Source organism: Drosophila busckii, chromosome 2R, assembly GCF_011750605.1.
Source record: "Drosophila busckii strain San Diego stock center, stock number 13000-0081.31 chromosome 2R, ASM1175060v1, whole genome shotgun sequence".
NCBI classification, from domain to species: Eukaryota; Metazoa; Arthropoda; class Insecta; order Diptera; family Drosophilidae; genus Drosophila; species Drosophila busckii.
Genome location: NC_046605.1, coordinates 11,206,999 through 11,232,203, shown reverse-complemented (window position 1 = coordinate 11,232,203; position 25,205 = coordinate 11,206,999). Strand labels below are relative to the sequence as shown.

The window sequence follows — 25,205 nt, the reverse complement described above, 5'->3', positions numbered from 1 at the left end:
AAGTTTAAAGAAAAAACCCTCAAAACAAACGTATATATATATACATATATATATATTCCGCATATTAAGCATATAAATATTATATTATATATATATATTCAATGTTTCCTGTTGCAATCTCTTTGAAATTATTCATGCCATCAACGCTGCATTTCTCATGCTTGTTTTAGGCTTAAGTTTAAAAGTTTACAACAAATCACAAACAACAAATAGAAACAATGTGGGCAAAGAGTTAGCGGCAAGCAAAGTAATTATTACTTAAAAATAAATTAAAAGCTAAACATGAACAAACCAAATATGAACTTAACACACAAGTAAAACTCTTACAAGTAAGGCCTAATTTAAAACACAGCAAAAAACACAAAAAAAAAAATTCTAAAATGGAAAAATCTCTTAACTATTTGTAACCTACTTGCAAAATGAAAATTTTCTTGCGTTGGCCAAGCAGTTAGCCAAGCCAGCCTAGCCAGCCAGCCAGCCATAATTCGATTGATAAATATTATAGATCGATGTAAATTGTAATTTGTTGAATTTTGCGTGTATAACTGATATATACATACAAAGTAACGTATTTAGTGAGATTGAATGAGAGTTGAGTACGCACACGAAATACAAAACACACAAAGCGAACAACACATCACACAAAGCTAACTTTAAACTTTTTTTGTACACTAATTTATTGTAATTACTACTACTACTACATACATACATACATACTATATAATTTTGTTGCATTTATAAACGGGCCACAAAACCAAAATGTAAATCAAATCTCGAAATAAAAAACATATTTGGGCCAACGCACATTCAACACACAAACAAAGAGAAACAAACTTGACTCTTGACAGGCAGGCATTATTACTAAACGTGTGAGCGAGAGAGAGAGTTCATTGTAAAACACATTGTATGTAATAATATATACTTATAAAATTAATTGTATTTAGTGAATGGCATTTAACATTTTGTATGTTGAGGACTGCTGCAGCAAAAGCACAACATTTTTAAATGCAGCTGTTAACTTTTGTTTAGACTTATTTATATACCATACACACATACATGTATGTATATGTATATGTATTTATGCATTTTGATTTATACACAAATGAATTTATAATTGTTATTTTATAGTATTTTTGTACTATTTACTACAGGCTCTCTTCTTCTTCTACTACTCTAAACCCTCAAACACTCTCAGTCATTTAATTTTCTTTTTGATTTGCTGTCTTTTGTGCTCTTGCTCTTGCGAAATCCAATTTATGTTTTATAGTTTTTAAGTCTTATTTATGTAAAATGCAACACACACACAAAACTTAACTTAAATACAAAACAAAGTGAAAACATACATGAACTTAGTAAGTTTATTAGCAAAATAAATATCATTTAACATTTGAGGTATGTGCTTGATGAGATTGTTTCAATGCGTGGGCAAAAGCAAACAATGAAAAATAAAAGCAAATCAAACTAAATATATAATAAATAAATAATATATGACAGCCCAGTGTGTAGCATTACAAAAGTTGTTCTTGAGCTGTGAGATACAAGATACTTTTGTAGTTGATACCCCCCATATTTTCTCATGCCACACACACACACGCACAACACAACACACCACACTCCCTCCCTTCTCTACCACCAACAACAACAACAACTACAAAATACCACAAAGCAAACACTGTAATATTTAACGTATGTATTTTCCATTCAACTTGTAAAATTCTACCAAAACGCATAAGAAAAAAACAACAACAAAATATACCATTTTCAAATAAAAACTATTTATTCAAAAACAAAAACCAAAGAGCCAACATTTTTCTTCTAACATTTTCTTACAGCCACACACAAAAGCTTAGAACGAAAATATATACAAAATGTAAATGTTGTAGGTTGCTGCTCCCCCTTGCCCCAGTGCCCAGACCATGCGAGCACTGCAGTCAAGCAAACTGAAACAAACACAGACCATTTATACAAGAACAACACAAAAATGAATAATGAATGAACAGAAAACTCTCAAAAAAAAAAAGAAAAACACAAACTAAGCAAACAGTGCAACCTATATAAGTTGAATAAATTGTATGTAATTATATATATATATATATATATATATATATACAAACATGTATGAATAAATATATTTATTGAATATTTAATTCAGCAAACAAGTAACATTTACATTTGTAAACTACACAACTGATGTAATTTAAACCAAAAACAAATTCTATATACAAACAAATTGCGACAAACTCTTAACATATGTACTATATTTTCTCATTACAAATCAAACAAGTCTACATCTAATTGCAATATATACAAACATACATACGTACATACATAGTTTATGTCTATTTTTGAAATACTCATAACTATAATTTTTCTCAACTTGAACTTAACTCAAACTTTGCAAAGTAAAACTACAAACAAATTTACATTCAAAATACATATTGAGCATAAAAATTATAAAAAACAAAATACATGCATACATATATATAAAAATAGTATTATAATACTATCAAGCATAAACATTTTTACATATTTTCCAAGTAAATATAATAACAAATCAAATAACTAAAAATACAAATCATAGCATAACATAATTCATATTTTTCTAAAAACGGCTCATACAACTTTTTGCTCCCAACTCACACACACACACATACACACTCAGTCACACACACATGCATCTAAAAGCCGCAGCACTACTAAAGTGTATGAAATAACTATTACTTTAATAGCAGTTATACTTGATAAGTGATATGCAAAAATTTGTTTTGCATACTCCAACTGCAATTTCATATTAAAACAAAAGCAAAAAAAACAAAATTAGCAAATACTTTGATTTTTGCATAATACAAACAAATATATAATAACTATAAACTTTAATAAACGCGGGGTCAGCGGGGTCAACGGCAAAGATAATGTTCAAGTTTTGTAATGAATCGGAAATTTCGGTAGCGCATATAGTTAGAAAAAACTTTAGATGTTGTATCTAATTTTCTAGCCCAATTCAAAAATTTGCTTTCGTTGTCCATAACAATCAACTTGTTTCTCATGTCAAATGTAAAACAACAACACATACATACATATATATATAATCTTATGCATATATGTATTTTGTCCAGCTTATGCTAAATTCTCGGCGAGTTAAGTATTTCAAATAAATGAATTAATTAACATTAATTATTTTTGCATTCCTCAACAACTCGCATGTACTATGAACCAAGCCCATGAGCAGCAAAGTTTTTAAATGTGTAAAACGAGCAAAGTAAACAAAACGGATACAACAACTTATTACAAGCATAATAATTATAATAATAGCAATGAAAGTAAATTGAATCGTTGAATTACAAATTTAATATAATATTTAATATATAATATAATAATAACAAAAGCAGTAACAAACAAATAAACGAAAATGTTTGTATGAAAAGAAACTCAAAATGTTAGATCATCTAAAATTTAAATAAAATTAAATTACAAAAAAAAAAAGAACAAGACTTTCCTCATTTGGTTTTATTTTATCTGCTTTACACGCGTCTCATCGAGTCTGAAGTCATTTGGCTAAGTTACAGGTCTTAAAAGTTTGATATTTCGGCTTACGATTTTGCCTATAGATTGGCTTAATATTTTTATGGCTATAAATGTATACTCATTTAAATTTGTAAGCAGCCAAACTCGATTTGGTATTGCCAAATTAAAGCTTTTTAAAGTTTGAAATTACAAAAAAAAATCAATGGCCAGCATAGGCTTTTTATGCATAACTTTGTCAAAAATTATCCGATTCTTGAATGTTTTACTGTTTTATGTTCGTATTGTTGCTAGAAAGAAAGTTGCATCATTAGATTTACGACATAACCACTTTTAATTTTCGCACACTGCATTTTTTGCCAAAATATCGAAAATCTTAACTTTTCCAAATTTGAATGCAGTTTTATTTAGATACATCTTGCGAGTCTGACAAGCTATGAAACTCTGAAATCAGACGCCATTTCGCTGAATTAACGGCTTATCAAAGTGCGATTATTTCACAAAAATTTGTCTTGTGTAGTTTACTATTTTGTTCATAACTTCGCCAAATAATTTCTGTTATCATTTACTTCGGCTTATTTTAATTGTGCTTTTCACGCCAACATATGGATGTATAAAACATTTGGATCGGATTTTGTTTAGCCGAGTTATAGCTTCGCAAATTTAAATTAAACAAAAAGTTACTCTTCAGCATTGTTTTTCTTGCCATAAACTTATGCAAAAAACAATTTTTTATTGACGAACACAAGCAGCATTATGTTTATTACAATCTCATGGAGTAGATTAAGCTAAAAGAATCTTCACTCTGATCATTTTTGGCTGAGATATAGCTGTCTCAAAGTCAGAAAAGTTGGACTAGAAATGAAGGCGGCATTCATTTTTGGCAAAATTTAAAGGGGTTACTCACGTTTTTTGCCAAAATATCGAAAATCGTAGACTTTCCAAGTTTCAATGCAGTCTTATTCTTATGCATCTCACGAGTCTAACAATGCATAAGACTCTAAAATCGGATGCTTTTTTGCTGAATTACAGCAATATTATATCAATAAAAAAATTTGTCTTGTTTGCTTACTGTTATGTTCAATAAATTCAATGCCAAATAATTTTTAATTCATACATTACACCTATTTGATCTGTGTTTTCAATTCCTACAATTAATGGTATAAATCAGTTCAATCGGATTTTTTTTCGCTGAATTAGAACCTGTCAAAGTTCGAAGAACGCAAACTTTTGTAATTGATGTAACAACTTTTTGTTATTGATGTAACTCTGCGTCTCTAATTGAGAGCGGCGTTTATCTATTATCATTCGTTTGCATAAAGTTTGCTGAATATATCATATATCAAAGCTACTTATAGCAATGAGCTGCAGGTAGCCACAATATGCAGGCCTGGAGCTAGTCAAGAAAATGACAACCAATGCTTGGCTTATCTCTATAAGAATCTCTATCGGACTTCACAGTCCACATCCTTGAAAGCGGAAGCCATCTGGACTAATCATCCGTTATCATCATCAGTCGACCACAATGATGTTGATGCTGATCGAACGGATACTGAAGCAACTTTAACTTTAGTTATCTGTATTTATTCATTACTAATAAGAGTAGTACAAAGTATTTTAAGCAACAAACAATTGTTTAATATTTTGTTATTATTCTAATTACATACAAAATTTGAAGGTCTCTTGGTTTGTCAGTCGATATATTACTTTACGTTATTTTTGTACATAATACAATTAATATAATTAAGCATTTTGTTTACTGCCAAATAATTACTATTATTTTAGTTAATTTTATTATTATACACTCTATATTGTATTGTATAGACATATTTATTTTAATAAAATACTAAACAAAAACAAACTAAATATGTATTATTATTTGTAGAGAGAGGCTTGTTCTTTATAGCGTTTGATGATTGCGTATAGATCTTCACGGACAGAAGGTGTCTGGATAAAAACAACAGCAATAACAAGCAATACTTACCTTATTTACCTGCCGCTAATACTTCCAAGTTTTAATGCAGTTTAGTTTAGATGCGTTATACGAGTCTAACAAGCCATAAAACTTTGAAATCGAACGCCTTTTCTCTGAGTTACAGCTTATCAAAGATTGATTTTTCACAGAAAATTGTTTTGTTTGTTTGCTCTTTTGTTCATAACTTTGCTAAACAATTTATTAAAGCATTAATGTTTCCACTCATTTGAATTGTGGTATGGAACAGTTAAGTCGAACCGCTGAGTTATAGTCTTTCAAAGTTTGAACAACGCTTCATTTGTTATTGATGTAACAACCTTTTGTTATTGATATAACTTTAGTTGTTTCTCCAGTTGAGGTGCTGGCTGGTGAGTTACAGCCTTTTAAAGTTAGAAGTTTCACAAATACTTGTCTTATTTTTGGCCTAATCTTATTTAGACAAACTCCAACTATAACTAATTTGATAAATTGATTGATATATCCTTTTATTAAATAGATGCAAGCATTAACTTAAACCGGACAGTATTTATTATAATTTTGTACGCTTTTACTTAAATTTGTTTCAGTCATGTTCTGCCCTAGCTACGTCCATGAACAACTTTAAGCGTTGCCTTACATTCGCATCGAATTTGGCCAACCCCAGCTGGCTTAACTGCCTGACATACCCAAGGGAGGGCAATTGCAAATCTTTAACAAATATTGCATGAGATAACCCAAAATCCACTTGTGCCTCATAAACAGCCCCCACATGCAACAGCTTCCCAATTGACACATTGTCGCAGCGCTGCCAAATCTCTTCGCCTTGGCAGGGCACAATGCCAGACAAGCGCAGATCCAAGGCCAATGGCGCTATTTGCTGCAATGTTGGCGGACAGACAAGCAGCTCCGATAGCTTGGCATGACAGATGACCGTATTCAAGTCCAAATGTTTGACGCGCAAGACCGCATTGGCGTCTGTGTTGGCAGCTTGTGGCACATGGGTAATGGCAACGCGCTCGTAACCATTTGGGCCGAGACGACGCACACAAACATCACTTAGCTGTGGCAGCTGGGGCATTATACAGTTGTCGCTTGTGGCAAAGTAGCTGCTGAGCTGTTGCTGTAGCTGCTCATAGCGTTGTTCATAGTCCAATGTGCGCCAGTGGGAGCTATTTGAAGTCTTATGTGCCAGCAGACGTGCAGCAAAGTGTGTGGGTGTGCAAATCTAAATATAGAGATGTAAGCAAATTGTAGAAATTTAAATAAAAGTACAGTACGCACCTTAAGCAGCTTGAATTGCACGCTTCCAGCAGTAGGTACAGTGTCACACTTTATATCCTTTGCCGACAGCATATGACAGGTATTGACAGGTATTGACAGGTAGACGAGCTCAAGCAGCGGCCATAAAGCAGCAGCAAGGGGCAGAGCACACATTGACGCGTCACCAAATCGCGCTCAAGCGTTGACTGCAGCTGCTCATGTGCTTGCCACAGCGGCTCAGGTATGAGCTGCTCATGCTGCTGCTTAAACTGCAGCAACTGTGGCAAGCTATGCGTACAGCGTTTGTCCAGCAGCACAAGCGTTTGTAGTGTTGGCCGCTCCAGCGCCTCAATGTGCGCTTTGAAGACAGCAAAGCGTTGCTTGAATTGATTCCAAGTGCTGGGCATGCTAAAATGTATTAGAGTGTGCACATTTTGTATGCGCAGCTCAGGCGACAAGCAGCTTAGCAACAATATTTTGCCAGCGTGCTGCAAATAAATATATTAATAGCTTATAAGTTTTATAGTTTATATATAGTCACCTGTTGCTGCCAGCGCTCAATGCTGGCCTTATGCTGACGTCCAGAATGCAGCAGCCAGCTCTGCTGTGGCAGCAACTGTTGCAGCATTAAGAGTTGCGCTTCATCTGCACAATAGATAAGCGTGCGTTGTTTGTTGGCTGCATTATGTTGCAAGTACTGCAGCAATTGTTGCTGCTGCTCGCTTAAACTCTCAGCCAGCTCTATATGCAATTGCACGCCAGCATAGCCAGCTGCCTGCAAGGCATCCTTAAACAGCAGCAAAGGCTTAGACGACTGCTGCATTAATGGCATAATTATAGTTGCGTGCCACAAGTCAACACTCATTAGCAGCTGTATGCGCTTTGTTAGTTGCAACAATTGTTGCTTGAGCGTCTCAAAGTTGCTCTCCAGTTGTGCATCCAACACCAAACAGTCCAGCGTTGTTAATTCCAAAGACTCGCTGAGCAAAGCTACTGCTGCCACTGCTTCAAAGCAGGAACTCAACTGCTGCAAACGTCTTGGACTGCTCACCAACACCAGCGTATTTAGTTTGCCCGCTCTCAGCTCTTTGAGCTGTTGCAAAGGCTTAACAAAGTTCTCCGCTTTAGCTTTTGCATCCACTACAAAAGCGCAGCCTCCTTCTTTGATATGCTTGCTCAGCAGCTGTTCTGCTTTGTGCTCCACTGTTTCCAGCAAAACTTCCATCTGCAAGCAACCCAGAAGGGGTTAAAGCTGCAAAATTAATATTGCGCTGTTTTGGTTTTAACACTTTAATTAATAAAATATTATATTACATAGCAAATATATCTAAAGTTCAAAAGTTCATGAACTGCATTTCTTTTGTGTAGACTACCAATGGCCCAATTGATGCATCTACACGTTGCGTTTTTAATTTCGCATATTAACTTGATATAAATCTTTTAAAAAAAATACTAAGCTAAAGACTGTTAACTTAATCTAACAGTTTCTTTTTTGATTTGGGCGTGGATATAGTGCGCAAAGAGACGCGCCTTGGAGTTTTCGTTTTGGGCGAGGCGGTTGTAGCCGGAGCTGAAGCGGCAACTGCAGGCGCTTGCTTTACAGGCGTGTCACGTTGTTGTTGCTGCTGCTGTTGCTCCTCTTGCGTATCCTCGTAGACCAGACGCATATCCTCAGTGCACTCGCAGCTGGTCTCCTTAATGGTCAAGTCAGCCGGCGCCTTTTTACTGTGCGTCACTTCCTTGATTGTCATTGGCTGCGTCGTAACGTTCTCGTCCAGCGGCCAGGCGTCCATTGCCTCCTCAACTACAACAGGCGCATTCACTGCAGGCAAGTCGACTGGCAAGCGTGGCGTGCGTCGCACTGCAATGGGCGTTGCTTCTTTCTCTTGCGCTTTCTTAAGCGAAAACGTATTGCTGTTGCTGCTGCTGCTGCCCGGCGTGCGTGGCTGGCGACGCACTTGTATGGGTGTGGCAGGTCTGCATTTCTTCTCCGGCGACTCGAACTTTTCGTCCGTGCTTATGATCTCTTTGTCCAGCACCGCTTCAATGGGCTTGGGCAGCACCAGCGGCAGCTTGGACTTTGGCTGCTCTGGCTGCGCTTCATCGCTCGCCTTGCGCTTGATCGCAATGGGCATGGCCTCTGTAATCTTGCGCGGCGAGCGACGTATTGCAATGGGCGTAGGCTCTGTTACTTTACGTGGCGAACGCCTAAAGGCTATGGGCGTGGGCTTTAGCTCAATTTTTGCCTTGGGACTGTTTGAAGATGTTGAGGAGCTGGCACTCTGCATGGACGAATCGTTCTCTGCCTCCAAGTCTGCTTCGCTTGACTTTTTCTTTATTTCTATGCTATTGGGCTTGGTCTTCTCCTGCAGCGGCCTGCGCGCACTTTGGTCATGCTGTTTCTGTTTCCTATGCTTGCGCTGACGTTGTGGCACATTCTCTGTAGTCTGCGCAACAGCGCTGAGCACTTCATCCATTTGCTCATAACGCTCGCCCAGCTCCTGTGCGCCAAAGCTTATCAGCGAACAGAAGCCATCCGTGCTGGATACAATTAGCAAATTGCCATCATTAGACCACGCCAAATCCGTCAAGCGTGTGTAGTGTATGTTGGAGACAATGGCAAACGGCACAGGTTGCTGTGTGTCATAGAAGAACACAGAGTTTTTGGTGGCCACAGCATAAATCATGCGATAAGGCAATGTTATTATAGGCGGATTCTTGGTGACATTGAACGGACGCAGGCGATAGAGCACAGGAGAGCAACGAACAGCCACTGTATACTCATTTGGAAAAGGCAGCACAAAAGCTGGCTGACTTAGGTCGTAGCGACTGTACCCATATGTAGTATTTGTAGGTTTCATTACGCCATCGTAGTCTGTCACACCTGCCGGTGTGATCAGAAGTTTGCCATCGGGTGTAAAGCAGAGACGCCTAAAGAATGTCTGCAGCGTTCCATCGTGATATAAACGAATGCTCTTCTCATGCAGCTCATGTCCTGGCTTTACAGGCAACGTGGCTTTGTTAACCCTATGCAGCACACGTCGCGTTGTTGCATCAAAGATGCGCATATTCCTAACAAATACACGCAATATTAACATAACGACCAATTTATTCTTTTCGATTAGCCTCACTTACCTATCTGTACTCAAGGTAGCTATAAATTGATTGCACGGATCCCAGGCCACACCCTGCACATAGCCTTTGTGGTCATCCAAAATAGCCAAGGACTTGCCCTTGTGCACATCCCACAGCATTGCTGTGTTGTCCACCGAGCCAGTTACCAAAAACTGCGAGTTTGGCGCCCAACTCAAGTCATAAATATCTTCTCTATGGCCACGCAGCACCTTCAGTGTCTGCCACACTTCTTTATCCTGCTCGCTGTTGCCTTCACCATCCATTATGTTTACCACTTCATGCTCCGCCTTCTGTTTCCATATGAAAACAACACTCTCGTCATCGCCAGAAGCCAACAGCTCGCCATTGGGCGACCAGCGCACTGTATTGACGGCACGTTGATGACGCGACAGATCCGCCGCCAGCTCCAGCTCAATGCCACCGCTCTCGTCCCCATGGGTCACATACCAGATGAGTACGTGCGCATCGGTGCCACCAGAGGCAAGGCGGCACATTGCTGTAGCCGGCAAAGTTACGCTATTTGTCTGTATATCTACGCTTAGCACAGGATCACGGTTGTGCCAGGAGATTTCGGGTATTTTGCACTTCATTTCTATTTAATTACTTACTTAAACTGCTTATGCGAACTTTAAGGCGGGAACTTATTTTTCTTACACTTTCATAACCGCGAAGATGACACTACGTTACAATAAACAAACGCAAAAAATACCAGATTCATATTAATCCGAAAATACTGCTTTCGATAACTATTTGTATGACTGTGGTCACACTCAACTTACTGCCGCTGCTAAAATGGTAAACAAACAAAACGTTTTGCCAAATTTCCTAAATAAATAAAAATTGTTGTTGTTTTTAGTCCGTTACCTTGCACACAGACGTGGGTGATATCAAAATCGAACTTTTCGTCGAGGCTTGCCCCAAGGCGTGTGAGAATTTCCTGGCGCTATGTGCGAGTGATTACTACAGCGGCTGTTGCTTCATACGAAATATTAAAGGATTCATTGTACAAACCGGAGATCCTACAAACACCGGCAAGAATGGACAGTCCATCTGGGGCACTAAATTTGATGACGAATTTAAGGAAACTATAAAGGTAGTTTGATATTATTTAAAATGTACATATTAATAAGTATATCACATTTGTAGCACACGGACAGAGGCATGGTCTCCATGGCAAACAATGGTCCCAATGCAAATGCCAGCCAATTTTTCATTACCTATGCTGCACAGCCAAATCTTGACTTGAAATACACACTCTTTGGCAGAGTTATAGACGGCTTTGATGCACTCGATGAGCTGGAAAAGCTGCCTGTTAATCCCAAGAACTATCGCCCGCATGTGGATAAGAAAATCAATGGAGTAACGATACATGCCAATCCTTTAGCAGCGTGATTAAAGATAATAAACCATAGTAAATGCTCTATAATTTTTATATATTTTTTCTAGCACTTAATTTACATGATATTTTCTCATTTACAAACTAATTGAGAAACAGCAAATTGTGCATAAGCTGCTACAACTTTGACTTATAAATCAGCCAAGTTGTTGCATACACTTTTTGATCGTTTCATTATTTATAAATGTATAAAATTGCATTGCTCATTGCTTTTGCACTTAATTTGAACGCTTACAATAGACAAAATGTTTTGTTGATGATGATAAAAACGAACAACTAGACAAGTAAAAACAAATGCTAACAAGAATCTCGCAAGAGTTTCAACTACAAATAGGTCTAAAATGACATTATGTGGACGCGCCATTTGTGATTGGCTTAGCGGGCTTCGGATGATCCTTCATATGCTGCTCAAACATGCTGCGTATATCAGCCAAGGCCTGGCAAATGTTCTGCGAGAAACGATGTACATTCTGCAAAAACAAATTACAATTAATAAACTGAATAACAATATATAGTAAGTAAGCGTGCTAACCGTTTGCCCGCATGTGGTCTTGGCTGAGATATGGAAGAATATCAAATTTTCACCAGCAATGATGTAGGACACACCATAACCATCATCTGCAACTGGTCCAAAGCCACCGCCAGCGCTAATGCAGTTCGGATGCTTCTTCAGATCCATTTTTGGCGTTTGACCATGTGGTGTTTGACTAGTGGACAAGCGCCAGGGTTCGCTAAGCACTTCATTGAGGAACGGCGAGTCCACTTCCAGGTACTTGGAGACAACATATAGACAGAACAGATGACGATCAATGCCGCGACCGCACATGGCATCCTGATAGCCAAGCTGATGACGATCGCAAGCAGCCTGCAGCATCTCCACGCGTTTATCATTCTGCAAAAGCAAAGGCAATTTATAAATGGACACACATTCAATACAATAGATGCACTTACAGTTATGTTGGGATCCTGCATGGCTTTAACCCAAGCAGCGGATTCAATGGTGCAGGGACGCACAGTTTCAGTTCTACCCTCGCGGAAGAGGCGCGTCATGGAGGCTTCGTAGGTAAGCGAGAAGCGTCCCGCATCGCGATAGTAGGCTAGCTGCAGGGCCATTTGAATATAAGCATCTGGTGAGAGACGACACTTCTTCATGAAGCCCTTGCCGTATTCTTGGTGCACCAATATGCGCAAATCAACTTCATTCACAAGCTTAGTGGCATCCATGGTAGCCTCCTCAATCTGCGCAAGGCACGGCTTCAGATCCCAGTTGAGGCGCGTAGGAGTTGGTGGCTGGAACTCTGGCGTGCCTTTGGTATTGCCAGTCTCATCGTAGCTGTTAATTAGAAATGCATTTATTAGCATTTTATCTTACAGTTAATTTGCATAAACGAGCAGTTGTTAGTGCTTTGAAACGAAATGTTTTAGTTACATAGATAAGAGTAAGCTTGAAATGACTTTAAATGGAAGTCACTTCAATAGCAATGTATTGTTAGAGTTTAGTCTTTACCCATCGATATCATCACCAAATATATATTCCCATGTATGCCCCATAACCGGTGCGTCGGCCCTAAAAAAAACGTGTACATAATATAGTCAAGGGTTAAGACCACAACCAAGCTTAATATTAATATATAATAAATATATGTGCATAAACCAGTGTGCATTAATAATTTGCTGCAAGTCATTTACCCATCCGATACAAGATCGTCAACAATTAGATTCTCCCACATGTGTGAGGCGATGGCAGCGTCAGACCTTAATATTTAATTGCAAGTTCGGTTCAAAAATATATTTCGCTGCAGCTGAAATCTCAAATGTTTGTTGTGGCCTAGCAAACTAACAACTACTTACCAGGTGTGCTCAGCATTGAAGCCAACACGTCCATTGGTGCCCACGCAGACAGTGAAGCACTTGTCGAACCAACGATTGTAGCCATTGCCATGCAGCAGCTTCTTGCCAAAGTTGTCCAGCAGCTCGGGACGCTTCAGATCAAACTCGTAGGGCTCATCGTCCAGTGAGAGCACAAAGGCGGCGGATTCGATGGTGCGCAGCGAGACGCTGTTGACGCCACGAGAGAAATGTGTGTTGCGTGCTTCGGCCCACTTGGAGCGATTCCAGGCAGTCAGCGCAGCCAAATGTTCCTCACCCTCCAAAGGCGTTGCCTTGGCTTTCAAAATGTCCTCAATTTGACTGCCAAAATTCAAGTTTAGTTTCAAGAACAACAAAAGCTTTTCCATAACTTACATCTGCAGCTCGCAAGGACGCAGTATGCGTCCTTTGTAGTAGATAAGCATCTTGTAGTAGCAGCCCTGATGCAGCACCACAATATGATTGGAGTCCTTGTAATGCACAATGCGATCTGTTTCGAGTCCAGGCACGCGCGCTGTATTGAACGTGCGCTCGTATTGCCAGGAGCAAAGCGGTATCATGCCTTGCACCATAATGGGCTGCAGCTCCTGATGCTCAATCAGACGTCTGAAGTTCAGCAGCAGCGATATAACATTGGCGGCACGCGCCGCTTGATTGTTGGTGAGATTCATAAAGATGGCATCGGTGCCGTAGAAATTGCTATTCACACACAGCGGACCGCGACCGCGCAGATAAACATACTCCTCCCACCAATCGGACACATAGTTGGTGGACCACCAGCTCTTCAACACCAGATACCACTGCAGCTTCTTGCCAATGGTTTGCTCGAACTCCTTGGCCAAGCCCTGCATGCGCGCGTAGTTCTCATCATCCAGCAGCGGACGCACCGAGCGCAGATAACGCGACATGGTATCGTGCACCGAGGGCAGCGGCAAGCGCGGCAGCGAGCCTTGAAAACTGTACAATCCTGGCTTGTTCCAGCTGCTGAGCACGCGCACCACGGCCACCCACAGCATGGTGGGTATGGAGACACGACTGCCAGGCGCTCTCGACTCGTACATCCAGCCCTTGTATATGAGCAGCAGCTTCAGCGTGTAGCGCATGGTAAAGCATATGGATAGCCAAATAACAAGCGCGCATAGAAAGCAAGCGGTAATCTGCCAGTTCATCGTATTGGAGGGCAGATGCACCAGAATTTTGTTGGTTAAATTAAATGGCGCTTGGTAGCCTGCTAAGTGCAGGCCCAGCGCAATGGCTGTGATCAGCCATAAGCTTTGTATATGCGCCGGGTAAACGCCATTGCGTATGCCGTTCTGCAAATTAATTAAAATTAGCAATAATTTATTGTTTAGCTATGCAAAACTTACTCTGGCACGCGCCATGCGCTTTTTCCAGGAGCGCACGCCCGAGTTCCACACCAAGTTGAGCACCTCATGGTCATAGTTGATATCGAAGCCCTCGTGCGTGATCGCAAACGAAAAGGCAACGGCGGCATGGGCTTCAGCCATACCTCAATGACGCTGCAATTAAAAAACAGATGCATAATTAAGAGTTTGATTAGATTGAAGTGCCATCCAACAAGTAGCGCGTAAAATCATATTAACGGCCATTACACTTAATAATTATAAATTATATGGCTATTGTTCAGCTTATTAACTTGCATTATGGCTTAATTAATTTACGCGATAACTTGCAGTTATCATTGCGTATTCAATATGAGTCAAGTGCCCAAAAAGTTGCAACACCCTCTGAGCAGTCATTCCAATGTGCGCTTTAATCTGCACAGTGGTGTGGAGTTCATTGACAACAGGCACAAAAAATTAATGTGTCAGCTTTTTATCGCTATATTGATTTATATATTGATTGCAATCAAAAGTATCATAATGGCTAATTTTGATTTAAATTAGGCAGATCTCATCGTGACGAAACTAATCTAAGTAATATTTTTACTTATATTTCCCCATCACACTGCAATTTTAAATTGTGAAATTTTCTTCTCAGCGCTTATAAATAAATATATACAAATTTATGCAGCCCAAACCAATTAATCAAATTTTTCAATAATTTGCATGCAGATGCTTAAATCTATTATATCTTGAGTTTTCATCAACATCCGGCCTACTGTGCGCCTTGTGGCTTTTGTACTTTGATATTGTTTACTCGTGGCGGCAATTAAATGCACTTTTTGCATTTTCTATATAAAAAAATTATATATTTGAGCGATGTCATAAGCGCGTTTTTTATTTTTTATATTCTCACTTCAATCAATTGTTGATTGACGTCATTAATCAACGCCGCCCGCGTTGATAACCCCGAAAAAAAAAGATGCCAGACTCAAGTCGCTCTGTCTGTGTTCCAGAACTTCTGTCTAGCTGGCAGCACTTGCTCTTTGTTAGAGTCTTCGGCGTGCGCAGTTCTATTAAACAGATTGATTGAAAGAAAAATAAAGTAAATTGAGTGCTGAGTGTTGAGCTCGAGTGTTTCTCTCTATTTATGCATTGTAATTGTTTATAAACAACAAGTGTGTGCAACGTTTGATTCTTGTGTGGGCATAAGTTATCATTAGCTTAAACCTTGATTAACTTGAACTCAAGACAAAACGAGAGAAGGCCAAAGTCACTAAAAAACGAGCGACAATAACAAACCACAAACAAACACAACACAATGAACAGTTTTATTTTCATTTGACCTAGTTTTGTTTTGTATGCGATCGCACAACGCGGCGTATGCGTAATTTTATTTTATATTTTGGCAGACGATCGCTACCGGCTTTTAAATTATTTATTTATTTTATATGTGTGCGGCGGCGACGACAATAACAAGAAATAGGAATACATAACATGCCCTCCTTGTATGATTTTTATGCAGCGCTAGTCCAAAGTCCGATTATTTATTTGTTTATAGCTTGCAAATCTATTTAGATAATGTATTTAAATTGGCACAAATTAAAGGGCTTAAGCAGTAATTTGCTTGAGATTTAACCTTGTCTAACACTTGCGTGGGTTTTATATAATACGAAACTAGAACTAGAAAATCTCTAGAAAAGAAAAAACAAGCTGATAAGCAAGCATCAAGTGGCTCAGTGCTTATCGGCAGTAATTTGCAAATTATATACAATATATATATAGTTTTGGGTTGCTCACACTCAAGTGAATGTAAAAGAAAATGCAATGCAATGAAACTCAATTAATTGACCTTCAATTGGCTGCGTTTTTAGCTAGAAAAACAAACAGGAAAACAAACCTTTAGTTGTATTGTATTTCAAACGACAATAGGCAGCATTCAATTTACAATTAAAATGTTAAATAAATACACTTTGGTGTGCGCTTATGCACATAAAACACGAAATCACAAAATAGTTTATTTTTAAATGGACTTTGTAACGTTAAGAAAATACTAGACAAGCAAACAAACTTGATCGCTTGAGCGCCGAACGTCAACTGATTGAGCTGCGTGGCGGCGAGCGCATGGGGTCTGGCCGGCATTCAAATACAGCAACAGATACAGAGACAGATACACAGATATAGTCAGATATTGTACGTGTGCAGATAAGACATGTGTGCATGTATTTGTTTGCCTGCTGCGTCACAGGTTCACACACAAGAAAGAGGGGCTCGCAGTCCAAAGAGAGACACTAGAAGCGACTATTGACCGCCGGTTTTATCAGCAATTCTTCTCCAGTGCAGCGCCATTCCTTCCGAGCTACACATGTATATAAATTTATATTTATGCCACGCACTTCCAATTCACGCACACAACTTAGCTCGGGCTATCCATTTATTTTCTTTGTATGCGTATGCGTAACTATAAAAATAGCTTGGGGCTGGCTAGATGGGAATAGTAACGAGATAAATAAAAACTGTTGGGCGAACTCTCACGGAGCGCTGGTATAAAAAAAAAATATTTATATGCGCTTGGGCACTTGGAATAATACGCTAATAAATAAAAAGCCAGGTTTGTGTAAATAATAATTGTGAACTTTGAGCCGCCAGCAGCTGCGCGAATTCTCGATTCCCACATGGGAAAGATAACAGCAGCAATGCCGCAAAGTTTTATATTCCAAATAAAATAGTAACAACGCTCTCAAGTTAAGTTTCGAAATATTCCTGTCGTTCACATTCTAATCATTAGATACTTGTGGAATCTTTGCGCTTCACTTTTCAGTTGATAGCACTTTTATCTGCGTACCTGTAACTGTTGTCAAACTTTGCCCATATAAATAATAGTACAAAAAAATAGTCAACAATGATTAGATACGACTAAGATTATTATAATTTCGTTTATTGCTTGTTCCAAAGTTGCAAAATATAGGCCAAAGAATCGCAATATGCTTAAGCAAAACGCAATAAATAGCAGTCAACTATGGGGGGCTACGATTATTTGGGCACGCGGTTTGATAAGTCTCGAGTGCTACTGAATTTGATTGTGAATTAACCTACAGCAATATAAATGACGCATGATAATAGACTGTTCGATATTTTTGGCAGACAGCCCCAAAAAAAAAAAAAAAAAATAGCGCGCTTATCAGTTAACATATTTATTTATCAAACACCTTCAAGGCAGTCTGGGCAGAAATGTTTATGAAGGCTATTTATCGTTTGCTAAAACTTATAAATAAACAGCTAAGAAAGCCTTGAGAAAAGTTGAGCTTAAATAATTTCATGTTATGAAGCCCAAAGCCCCACGATGTTGGGCATGTCGGCTCTTGTCTTGGGTTGGACTTTGAACTTTAAGCAAACTTGAAATGCGCCAGCTCACGTATCTCATGTATCTCTCTCAAGCGTGTGCGAGTTAAATTTTTAATGCGCCAGCCCAGCCACTTAATATCATTTGTAATCTGCATTATCAAAATGTAAATATGCTTTTAATGCAAATTTAGAATGCACAAATTTTAGCTAAACTTTCCATTATAGAAATGTTGTAACATTTGTTTGGTTTAGTCGTGCATGATGTTGTCTAGTAGTTTCGCCATTTGTTGTTGTCTTTTTCAATTAGTTCATGGCATTCACTCGCTGAGAGAGCGCGCTACGAGTCGGGCTTGCTCCCACACAAGTGCAGCACCTGTTTACATTTGTATGTGTGCGAGTGTGTCTGTGTTGTTTACATGGCTTTTATGCTCTCACCCACTCAAACGGAGAGCAAGCCGCCAAGATAACTTGTTGTGGACTTTGTACTGCGTTGAGCGCGCAAAAGAAAATCAAAAATAAAAAAAAACATTGTAGTATTAAAAGAAGCAACAATAACAAATGCTGCAGAAGCATATTTGTGTGTTGTAATAATTGTTATTTTATATTTGGACGCTGTTTTTTCACAACAAGTTTCCGCTGCTTGACTGTGCGTGTGTGTGTGTGGAAAATTTAGAGAGAAAAAAGAGGGGCCTGCTTATGACCCAAATAACAAAAACAGGTTGCAGTTGTTATTGATATTAAGCAATGCGCTGTTCACTAGGTTGCTGGGGCACCCAATGAAAATCAGCTCAAAGCTAAAAATTAACTACACACAAACGCATGAATATGCTTGTGTGTGTGTGTGTGTGTAAAGCCCTTAAGAGGTGAATGTACGGCGCTTGCGTGAGACTTGGAACTGCCTTGTCAAGATACAGACATACACACATATGCAAAAAAAAAGTTTACGCACAACAACAATAAAAAACACGCTTCACTTACGTACTTTCGTATTTAAACCCGTTTCAATTGCAGCCAAATTGTTGTCGAAACCTTAGGCTTAATCCAAATGCGCTTAATTTCAAAATAAACACAGGCAGACGGGTACCCAAAATGAAAAACAACAGCAAAGCAAAGCGAACAAAACACGCGCGCAATGTTGTGTGAGCAACAACGGCAGAAAAGAGACTGAGGAGCGGGCTTGAGCCGACGCCGCAGCACGGCCAGATGCACAGAGAGCGGAGCGTCACCTATGCACGACCATATGATCGAAGCTCTTTTGCTAACTGTGTGTGTGTGTGTGTGTGTGTGTGTGTGTGGGGTGGGAAGAAAAGAGTGCAGACTACAGTTAATGTACTTTTTAATTACAGTTTTGATTACTGGTAGGTTTTTATAGAAAACAGCTGAGAAAATTTAAGAAATATCTTGTCTTTTGTTGCAAAACTTAAACTAAGCACATGGCTGCGACGCATGTTTTGTGTGTATGTATGTGTGTGGAAGCTCTTTGTTTATGATTCAACAGGCTCTGCCTTTTGTTCCTTTTGCTCTCCTCCAGCACTCGAGAGTCCGCGTATGCTGACATCGTATACGACTTCCTCAATTTTTTTCACATCATATTTCAACGCATCAAAACGCTTTCGCAGTCCATCGTTTTTCAAATTCAACAGACGAAAGCCTGTGTTGAGATCACCAATGAAATGCGAAATATTGAGCGGGCGCTCGTAGTCGCCCATTGTAACGGAATTTGTGGCAAAGCGTGACAGTTCCGAGGCCAACATTAGAATGCCAAGCAAATAATCCTCAATGTCCAAGTGGAAGCCATCCGCTTGTTTGATTTTCACTATTGGTAAATGCATTACAGTTGTTTATTTACATGTCTATATTGATTTTGGCTGTATGTACTTACGACCAAGCATTTCGGCTGCTGTCTCACGCGCCACCAAAAAGCCCGCCTCCAGGTAAATTACCAACGCAATTAGAAACACCAAGCGCTGAGTAATGTAGGTCCAGTGATCTGAATAGCTGTACAGAGAGTTGCTATAGAACTGTAAAACAAAAGAGACGCCCACTTACCGGTAATATTGGCCAGCCGGTACCAAAGCAGACAGCTTTTGATATTTTTCAGCGCAGGCCGCAATTTGCTTGCGTGCCAAGCCGCAAGCATTGCCAACTAAATAAAAGCATGTACTAATTAGCATTTAGTTTAAGTTAAAAGCACACAGTTACTTACTTTTGCTTAAATCAGAATGTATCACCTGCAGTTTAATGGTGGCTTCCTTTGACAGTTGCTCAATTTCACGCACCACGATGCGAATGTTCTGCAAAAGTTCATTTCTTTTATTTTAGCAAATCAAATATGTTAATGCTTGCACTTACCTCACGTAGCTCCTGTTCATTGTCTATATATTTTTGATAATTTGAAAATACCTCCATATTTACGAAATGCGACATTTTGTTGCTATTTTGTTTGCGCCTGTTAATGCTATAAACTTTCTGTTATGACAATGTTAATGCGCGATAAACAGTGTGAACGCATTCCAACTGCTATGAATATATCGATAGTCAGCAATCTCCTCTCTAAGCAATTTACAGCTGTGCATTCTCGTTAGTGTTTGTTGCGTTTTGTTAATTGTTTAATTGAAAGCTTTTTAAATTGCACACAATGTCCTACGTAAGTGAATGATGAAGCTTTTTTTTATATGAAGAACAACTAATAATTTGATTTTTGCCTTTAAAGGGCTACAATCCTTATGCCCAGCCTGGCGGAGCCCCACCACCTGGTGCTTTTCCCCCGCAGCAGCAGCAGCAACAGAGTCCTGCTTACCAATGGTTTGCTATGGTGGACAGGGACCGTTCGGGCAAGATTAATGCCGAAGAACTTCAAGCGGCGCTGATCAACGGGCGTGGAGAAAAGTTTTCGAGTCATGCATGCAAACTTATGATAAGTATGTGAAATTATAAACTAGAGTATGGGTATCTATGAGTCAGATGTTTCTATTTTGTACGCATGATTTATATAGAACGCTGCTTTATGAACTCAAATATTTGCCAGCAGTCCAAAAATACATATGCGCTGAAGTTCACACGTGCATATTTGTTTAGAGTGACGGCGCTATCTTGATAAACATTTGTTTGTTTGTTTATACAATGCTTAATGTTTCTTATATTTATTACTTTGCCCCCAGGTATGTTCGACAACGACGCTAGCGGCTCTATCGATGTGTACGAGTTCGAAAAACTATATAACTATATCAATCAATGGCTGCAGGTCTTTAAGACCTACGATCAAGATAGCTCAGGTCATATCGAGGAGGGCGAACTCACTCAGGGTAATAGTGAAAGCTCTTTAAACACGCTGTACTGTCGACTAAAACGTTTTTTTTATACTCACAGCATTTACTCAAATGGGCTTCCGCTTTACGCCCGAGTTTATCAACTTTCTGGTGAAGAAGAGCGATCCGAATACACACAAGGAGGTGTCTGTGGACCAATTTATTGTACTGTGTGTGCAAATTCAACGCTTTACCGAGGCATTCAGACAGCGTGATACGCAACAGAATGGCACCATCACCATAGGCTTTGAGGACTTCCTAAGCGTTGCCATTGGATGCTCCTACTAAGGCAGATAACAACTCAGATCCTCGCTTTTTACACACGTAGCCTTTACAAATGCAATTTGTTATTCCTTTCACAGTGCATTTTGTTCAATTTAATATGGTCCATGTTACATTTTATATTATTGCCTACACATACATTTATCGTAATCTCCGCCTTAACAGATTGCAATTTGTTTATTCCAATCATTTATTGTAATCTCCCCCGCAACACACATTGAGTATTGTTATCACAGTTTTGACTCACTTTAAGTACAAAATCGCAATAAATAAAAAATATATATGCATATATTTATATTTGTAAATGTAAAAATGAATGCGTTTTATTGAAATTGTGAACATTTTGCATCGTTTAAAATTAATACATGTCTTAAAATTTCATTTGCTTATAATCAATTTGAATGTTTTGCAGCAGTTGCACTGCCCAAGTGTTCCAAGAAAAAGTCTTCGTTGGTATTCAGTTCAGTATTATATGGTAAAAATCGACAAATCTTATATATATAAATGTAAAAGTATAAAATATAATAAAGTACATTTGGATTAAAGAAATAATTGCGTTTTTGGCTTGGGACTTGCATAATAAGTTTTTCTTCTCTTCGCTTTTATCATTTTTTTTTTTGTTTTGTTTTTGTTAAAGTAGGTATACAATTATAAAATATAAATCCTAAAAATACGATATACGATTTCAGTCTTAAGAGTCGATGAATGGATTTGGTTGTTGAAATATTAAAACGATTTACGAACTCAAAAATCAGTCAAAATTTTTAGAACTAATATGGCAGAATTAAAGGATATGGTGGGAATACACATAAATATATAAAATAGAGATCTTTGGGTAAATGATAAATAATGAAAGTTAAGGCAAGAATTTTCATTAAATTAAAATCAGATGATATAAGCTTAATTCATCTGTGATTACATAAAGAAAACGCGCATTATTTTGGTATTTTATTTTGTTTAAAGATATATGGCTTTAAGTGCTACGAAGTCGATTAAAAACATAATTGAGTTGTGCACAAAATAAATGGCGCAACTTACAGGAAAAAATACGTACAAAAATAATTTCTTACAAGCATATAAAATATCATTTGCAAAAAATATCAACGACGACAGCTATATGGAAATACAATTTAAATATAAAAATCAATGTGTTAAATAATACGTTTTGTGTTTTGCTGCTCAAAAATATTGTTGCTTAATACTTAATGTTGTTGATTTTGATTAAATGCTTGATTAGAATTGCTTGCACTGCTTACACATACAATTTTATAAAATTATTACAATTAAACATAATATATATTTTCTTTTTTTTTTTTTTTGGGATGACACATAATGATGACAAGAAATAATTCATAAGATAATGTTTTTTAGACAAATTAAAAGTCAGACATAAAAAGTGACTGAACAAAATTGGAAGTGACAAATGTGTGCAATGTTTGATCCCCTGCTTTGAAAAAAAACCCGCCCAATTATTTGGTATAAATCGCTTTACTTATTGCAATCAATAATCAGTTTGCCCTGTTGCGAATCGTCGGAAATGGAGCCGCTCAAGCTTCTGCTGCTGCTGCCGTGCTCCATTTTCATCGAGTACTTGACATCACCATCGACATCATTCTCCATTTTTATGGAGTACTTGGAGCGACGCTTGCTAGGCAATTGCGGCAGATCCGTGTGATGCTTGCGCACATGGACGCCCAGATTGCCGCGCTGCTTGGACTTGTAGGGGCAGTAGGGGCACTGATGCGCCGGCTCCTTGCCGCCGCATTCAACATTCTCGTGGCGACGCAAGGTGGACTTCCAGCGATACTTTTTGCCGCAATGACGACACTCATAGACGGGCTCACCATCCACGCCAATGCCATTGGGGCTGGTGATGCTGCAGTTGCTGCTGCTGCCGCCGTAATCGCTCAGCGTGAACTCCAACTGGCGAAAGGCCTGCGCCTGCACATCTTTCATCGAACTGTTGGCGGTGTTGGCAAACATGCTCATGGAGTAGTTGCCCACAGAGTTGGACTGATCCATTAGCTGTATATCATCAAAGGCAGCATAGCGTGCATCCTCCTCATCTTCGGTGGAGGAACCCGGTTCATTTTCACACTCCGAGTGACGCAAGCCGCGCTGCTGCTGCTTGCGCAAAAGATTCTCCAATATTTTCGTTGGCGTTATTTCATTCACACTCAAATTGTTGTCCACATCCTCCTTGATGCGCTGCGTTGGCGCCTGTTGACGCAAAATCTCTTGGGCACGCAGCTGCTGCTGGAAGCTGTGCAGCCCATTGCGCATCAAAGCCTCAGCTATGGTCGCGGCTGCGGGCTTCGGTTGGGCTGCCTTGTTGGCCACCAGCACAGAGGTGGGTATGGCTGTTATAGTTGGCAGGCTAAGCTCTGCAGGCACATGGACGCCAGCCGCTGTCTTTATTGAGTATTTTGGGCGTGGATGAAATGTGCCAGCGCCAGCGGCAGCGCTGCGTTGTTGCATCTCATCAGCCATCAAGTTTTTTGAAGCCGTCTCTGAGGCAGCTCCATAAACCGCAATCGCTGCTATGCTCGAGGGTTCCAGTGTCTCAGCCGAGGTGGGCGACACCTGACCGTACTTACTCAGCTCGGTGTGGTCCTGTTGCTTGGGCGCCTTGGCGGCTTTGGTTTTGTAAAACTCAAAGAGCATATCAGACACCTCGGACACCGACAGACGCTTGCGTCGTGGCAACTGCAGCTTTTGCTCATCGCGCTTGGCATTGAGTATGCTGCGCTGTAGGCCACGTTGGATTTCGGTGGCAACCAGAGCTGGTGCTGTATTCTCCTTGCGACTCAAATCTGTAATTGATAACATTTTACATTAGTTGCTTGTATACGTAAGAATATTCAACAATTGTAAGCTGTGCATAATAATGATGACAAATGAAAAAGCAAAATGATGATAAAACCTGAACTCTGCTGGTTTGTTGTAAGTTAGTTTGCAAAACAAAATGTGTTAGTAACGCATGCAAAAGTAGTTAAAAAAAAACACAAAGTAAATGCTACAAATAATTTTAAAAACACTTTTATATATTGAACTTTTATTAAAATAAAACACATGTAAATGAAAATTTGTAAGCCACTGAGTGAATATTTTTTTTTTTGTGTGGTTTGCTTGCAAATGAAATGATATTGATGTTGGTGCTGCTGTGTTGTTGTTGTAGATGTTGTTGTGATTTGTGATGAGTGGTTTGTAACCTTAACCAACTTAATAAACGTAAACGTTACCTGTGGCACATCTAAAAGATATAAGAGAAATAGATTAGTTACACTTGTTAAAAAAACACAAATTGAATATATTATATCACAGCTGCAAGCCCCAGGCACCTGAAAAATAAATAAAAAAATATTAATTAATAATAGTGAGCTTTGTTTATAATAAAAGCGCAGTTTCGTTTGCTTGTGGGCGTTGCATAACATTTAAAACACTTTACACTGCACTTTAGCTTTGCTAAAAGCTTCACTAATTTGTTAGCTACCACCCACGCCTGAGCAGGCGCTTGGAAAAGCGTCTGCACGGCAACACAAACGAAACTGCACTAGAATCGACTGGCAGCTTAACAATTTTCCAAGCACCAATGATGGCCGAAGCGCAGGCAAACGCATCCTAAAAATCCCAAAAGGCCTGCGCAGCTGCAACAAATGCAGGCAAACACAACAACAACAAATTGTATGTTCGGGAAAATTCTAGTTTTCATGCATGTGTGTGTGTGTGTGTATCTGTTGCTGCTTGCGCAGCAAGTGTACCCTAGGCTTAAGCCGCTATCCTCGTCTCGT

The 25,205-nt window shown here is 39.0% G+C and overlaps 6 protein-coding genes across 8 annotated transcripts in view; 2 read left to right on the top strand and 4 right to left on the bottom strand.

Annotated features, from left to right (window-relative positions):
• Positions 1 to 8,058: 8,058 nt before the first annotated feature.
• On the bottom strand, positions 8,059 to 10,544 carry LOC108596925 (chromatin assembly factor 1 subunit B). Its single transcript, XM_017983145.1, has 2 exons — positions 9,872 to 10,544; positions 8,059 to 9,808 (listed from the first exon to the last, which is right to left on the bottom strand). The coding sequence occupies exons 1-2, from the start codon at positions 10,459 to 10,461 to the stop codon at positions 8,209 to 8,211; spliced, it is 2,190 nt and encodes a 729-aa protein (XP_017838634.1). The 5' UTR covers positions 10,462 to 10,544; the 3' UTR covers positions 8,059 to 8,208.
• Positions 10,545 to 10,629: 85 nt separating this feature from the next.
• On the top strand, positions 10,630 to 11,294 carry LOC108596926 (peptidyl-prolyl cis-trans isomerase-like 3). The gene is made up of 3 exons (XM_017983147.1): positions 10,630 to 10,666; positions 10,728 to 10,964; positions 11,018 to 11,294. The coding sequence occupies exons 1-3, from the start codon at positions 10,664 to 10,666 to the stop codon at positions 11,261 to 11,263; spliced, it is 486 nt and encodes a 161-aa protein (XP_017838636.1). The 5' UTR covers positions 10,630 to 10,663; the 3' UTR covers positions 11,264 to 11,294.
• A 296-nt stretch (positions 11,295 to 11,590) lies between these two features.
• Positions 11,591 to 18,953, bottom strand: LOC108596924 (carnitine O-palmitoyltransferase 1, liver isoform). 3 transcript variants are annotated; one of them, XM_017983143.2, is made up of 8 exons: positions 18,807 to 18,953; positions 14,504 to 14,656; positions 13,512 to 14,449; positions 13,119 to 13,457; positions 12,957 to 13,022; positions 12,219 to 12,600; positions 11,800 to 12,159; positions 11,591 to 11,737 (listed from the first exon to the last, which is right to left on the bottom strand). In XM_017983143.2, the coding sequence occupies exons 2-8, from the start codon at positions 14,642 to 14,644 to the stop codon at positions 11,615 to 11,617; spliced, it is 2,349 nt and encodes a 782-aa protein (XP_017838632.1). In that variant the 5' UTR covers positions 14,645 to 14,656; positions 18,807 to 18,953; the 3' UTR covers positions 11,591 to 11,614. The 3 variants fall into 3 exon arrangements, with proteins under 3 accessions (XP_017838632.1, XP_017838631.1, XP_017838633.1); XM_017983142.2 differs by lacking the exon at positions 18,807 to 18,953 and adding an exon at positions 16,380 to 16,561; XM_017983144.2 differs by lacking the exons at positions 12,957 to 13,022; positions 18,807 to 18,953 and adding exons at positions 12,775 to 12,834; positions 16,380 to 16,560.
• Positions 18,954 to 19,143: 190 nt separating this feature from the next.
• LOC108595350 (translin) lies at positions 19,144 to 20,316 on the bottom strand. The gene is made up of 5 exons (XM_017980574.2): positions 20,177 to 20,316; positions 20,031 to 20,118; positions 19,874 to 19,970; positions 19,707 to 19,822; positions 19,144 to 19,640 (listed from the first exon to the last, which is right to left on the bottom strand). The coding sequence occupies exons 1-5, from the start codon at positions 20,249 to 20,251 to the stop codon at positions 19,309 to 19,311; spliced, it is 708 nt and encodes a 235-aa protein (XP_017836063.1). The 5' UTR covers positions 20,252 to 20,316; the 3' UTR covers positions 19,144 to 19,308.
• Positions 20,317 to 20,371: 55 nt separating this feature from the next.
• On the top strand, positions 20,372 to 21,695 carry LOC108595351 (peflin). The gene is made up of 4 exons (XM_017980575.1): positions 20,372 to 20,471; positions 20,538 to 20,745; positions 20,986 to 21,129; positions 21,194 to 21,695. Exons 1-4 carry the CDS (start codon positions 20,463 to 20,465, stop codon positions 21,418 to 21,420), a joined length of 588 nt encoding a protein of 195 aa, XP_017836064.1. The 5' UTR covers positions 20,372 to 20,462; the 3' UTR covers positions 21,421 to 21,695.
• A 1,060-nt stretch (positions 21,696 to 22,755) lies between these two features.
• Positions 22,756 to 25,205, bottom strand: part of LOC108596018 (longitudinals lacking protein, isoforms N/O/W/X/Y) — a 59,637-nt gene continuing 57,187 nt past the window's right edge. Inside the window, exon 6 of the mRNA XM_017981356.2 lies at positions 22,756 to 24,227. Coding sequence (XP_017836845.1) covers positions 22,903 to 24,227 — 1,325 coding nt within the window. The 3' untranslated portion in view covers positions 22,756 to 22,902. The remainder of the gene's footprint in view (positions 24,228 to 25,205) is intronic.